General features: G+C 49.4%; 1 protein-coding gene across 1 annotated transcript; it reads left to right on the top strand.

Annotated features, from left to right (window-relative positions):
* Positions 1-1,474: 1,474 nt before the first annotated feature.
* LOC117773052 (olfactory receptor 1509-like) lies at positions 1,475-2,404 on the top strand. Its single transcript, XM_034604745.1, has one exon. It carries the CDS (start codon positions 1,475-1,477, stop codon positions 2,402-2,404), a length of 930 nt encoding a protein of 309 aa, XP_034460636.1.
* The last annotated feature ends 247 nt before the right edge of the window (positions 2,405-2,651 follow it).

The following is a 2,651-nucleotide window of genomic DNA, read 5'->3' as shown; positions in this document are numbered from 1 at the left end:
GCCCCGTCACTAACAGAGGTTCCCGACTTCAGTGACCCCGTCACTAACAGAGGGGCCCGATTTCAGGGGCCCCGTCACTAACAGAGGGGCCCGACTTCAGTGGCCCCGTCACTAACAGAGGGCCAGACTTCAGTGGCCCCGTCACTAACAGAGGGGCCAGACTTCAGTGGCCCGTCACGAACAGAGGTTCCCGACTTCAGTGGCCCCGTCACTAACAGAGGGCCCAGACTTCAGTGGCCCGTCACTAACAGAGGTTCCCGACTTCAGTGGCCCCGTCACTAACAGAGGGGCCCGACTTCAGTGGCCCCGTCACTAACAGAGGGGCCAGACTTCAGTGGCCCGTCACGAACAGAGGGGCCCAGACTTCAGTGGCCCCGTCACTAACAGAGGGCCCAGACTTCAGTGGCCCGTCACTAACAGAGGTTCCCGACTTCAGTGGCCCCGTCACTAACAGAGGGGCCCAGACTTCAGTGGCCCGTCACTAACAGAGGTTCCCGACTTCAGTGGCCCCGTCACTAACAGAGGGGCCCAGACTTCAGTGGCCCCGTCACTAACAGAGGGCCCGACTTCAGTGGCCCCGTCACTAACAGAGGGGCCAGACTTCAGTGGCCCCGTCACTAACAGAGGGCCCGACTTCAGTGGCCCCGTCACTAACAGAGGGGCCCGACTTCAGTGGCCCCGTCACTAACGGAGGGGCCCAGACTTCAGGGGCCCCGTCACTAACAGAGGGGCCCAGACTTCAGTGGCCCCGTCACTAACGGAGGGGCCCAGACTTCAGGGGCCCCGTCACTAACAGAGGTTCCCGACTTCAGTGGCCCCGTCACTAACAGAGGGGCCCAGACTTCAGTGGCCCCGTCACTAACAGAGGGGCCCTGACTTCAGTGGCCCCGTCACTAACAGAGGGGCCCAGACTTCAGGGGCCCCGTCACTAACAGAGGTTCCAGACTTCAGGGGCCCCGTCACTTCATTTCCTCGACAGTGTTCATTCATGAAAGGCATCAAAGAGCAAAGAGAAGAATCCATCAGCTCGGACACTGAACCTGAAAGTTCACAGGTTTGAACAGGATCAGATTTAAGAACTGAAGCTGTCACTCAACAGTAAAACGGTTTGATCCGAAAGTCGCTCTTTGAAAAAAAGTCTCGCCACAGGGAGGTGCTGGAGGAGGAGGCGGAGTCTCAGTTCATGTATGTGCCAATCAGCGGTCAATAGTCATGTGGTAATAAAATGGACATAAGTGTTGGACGTCTTCAGAGAAGAGACACAGACACACAAGTACTGCAGGCTACTCATGTGATGTCTTCTGCTGCGGGACGAATAAAGGACTTGTTATCTTATATCTTAGGACGACATGTTTCTATCTGAATATTTACAAAAATACAAAAAGTAACTTTATAATTATTCTGAACAAGTTTTTGTTTTGGACAAAACGATGAGAATGAAAAGTTTCATCATTTCCTCCTGTTTGAATTTTAAATGATGCTGAATTCAACGTCATCAACTTCATCTTACTTTGTTCTTGAGGCTTATTTACATGTGGGAACTTTGAGATACTTGTTGTTCATGTTGACTGCAGTGATTTACATGTTCATCCTGATTTCCAACACGTCTCTGATTGTCGTTATCTGTATGAACAGAAGTCTACATGAACCTATGTACGTGTTTCTGTGCAGCCTGTTTGTAAATGAACTGTATGGTAGCACAGGGTTGTTTCCTTTGCTCCTGCTTCAGATTCTCTCAGACGTTCACACTGTTTCTCGTCCTCTTTGTTTCCTGCAGATCTTCTGTTTGTACACGTATGTGAATGTGGAGTTTTGTAATTTAGCCGTCATGTCGTACGACAGATATCTGGCCATCTGTTGTCCTCTGCAGTACAACACACGTATGACGGTGAACAAAGCAGTTACCTTCATTATTGTGCTCTGGGTGTATTCCTCTGTGAAGTGCTTAGTTACTTTATCGTTGAACATCCGTTTGCCTCTTTGTGGAAACGTCTTGGACAGTTTGTATTGTAATAACTACCTGATTGTTAAGTTAGCGTGTTCCGACACCACAGTGAACAACATCTACGGACTGTTCATTGTTTTTATAACCGTCTTAGTTACTCTGCTTCCGATCCTGTTCTCCTACACGAAGATTCTTCAAGTTTGTTTCTCTGGTTCCAAACAGACGAGACAGAAAGCCGTCAGTACCTGCACCCCCCACCTGGTGTCGCTGCTCAACTTCTCTTTCGGCTGTTTGTTTGAAATAATGCAGAGCAGGTTTGACATGAGCAATCTTCCCAAAGTGCTCAGACTCATCTTGTCCTTGTATTTCTCGGTGCTGCAGTTTCTGTTGAATCCCGTCATGTTTAGAATGCAAATGTCAAAACTACGGATGTTTAAAGGTCACAGAGTCTCTGTGTAGAAGCTCTCATCCATCACAAGCTACAGCGACAGTTACACTTTGTGTCACCATGTCACACAGTTGTTACCACGGAAACAGCTACACGTTGAGAGGAATTATTTCCAGTGAACCTAAATATCATTTCTGAAGTTTATCTTTTGGAACCTTGTCCTGGGAGTGACCAGCGTCCCTACACGCTGTGGATCAGCTGCCTGTTGTGATCCCACTCAGGGCCTCATGTGTTCTTTTGTTCGCTGACCTCTTAACT

Source organism: Hippoglossus hippoglossus, chromosome 13 (assembly GCF_009819705.1).
Source record: "Hippoglossus hippoglossus isolate fHipHip1 chromosome 13, fHipHip1.pri, whole genome shotgun sequence".
NCBI classification, from domain to species: Eukaryota; Metazoa; Chordata; class Actinopteri; order Pleuronectiformes; family Pleuronectidae; genus Hippoglossus; species Hippoglossus hippoglossus.
The sequence above is the reverse complement of the archived record's forward strand: the minus strand, read 5'-3'. Positions and strand labels throughout refer to the sequence as shown.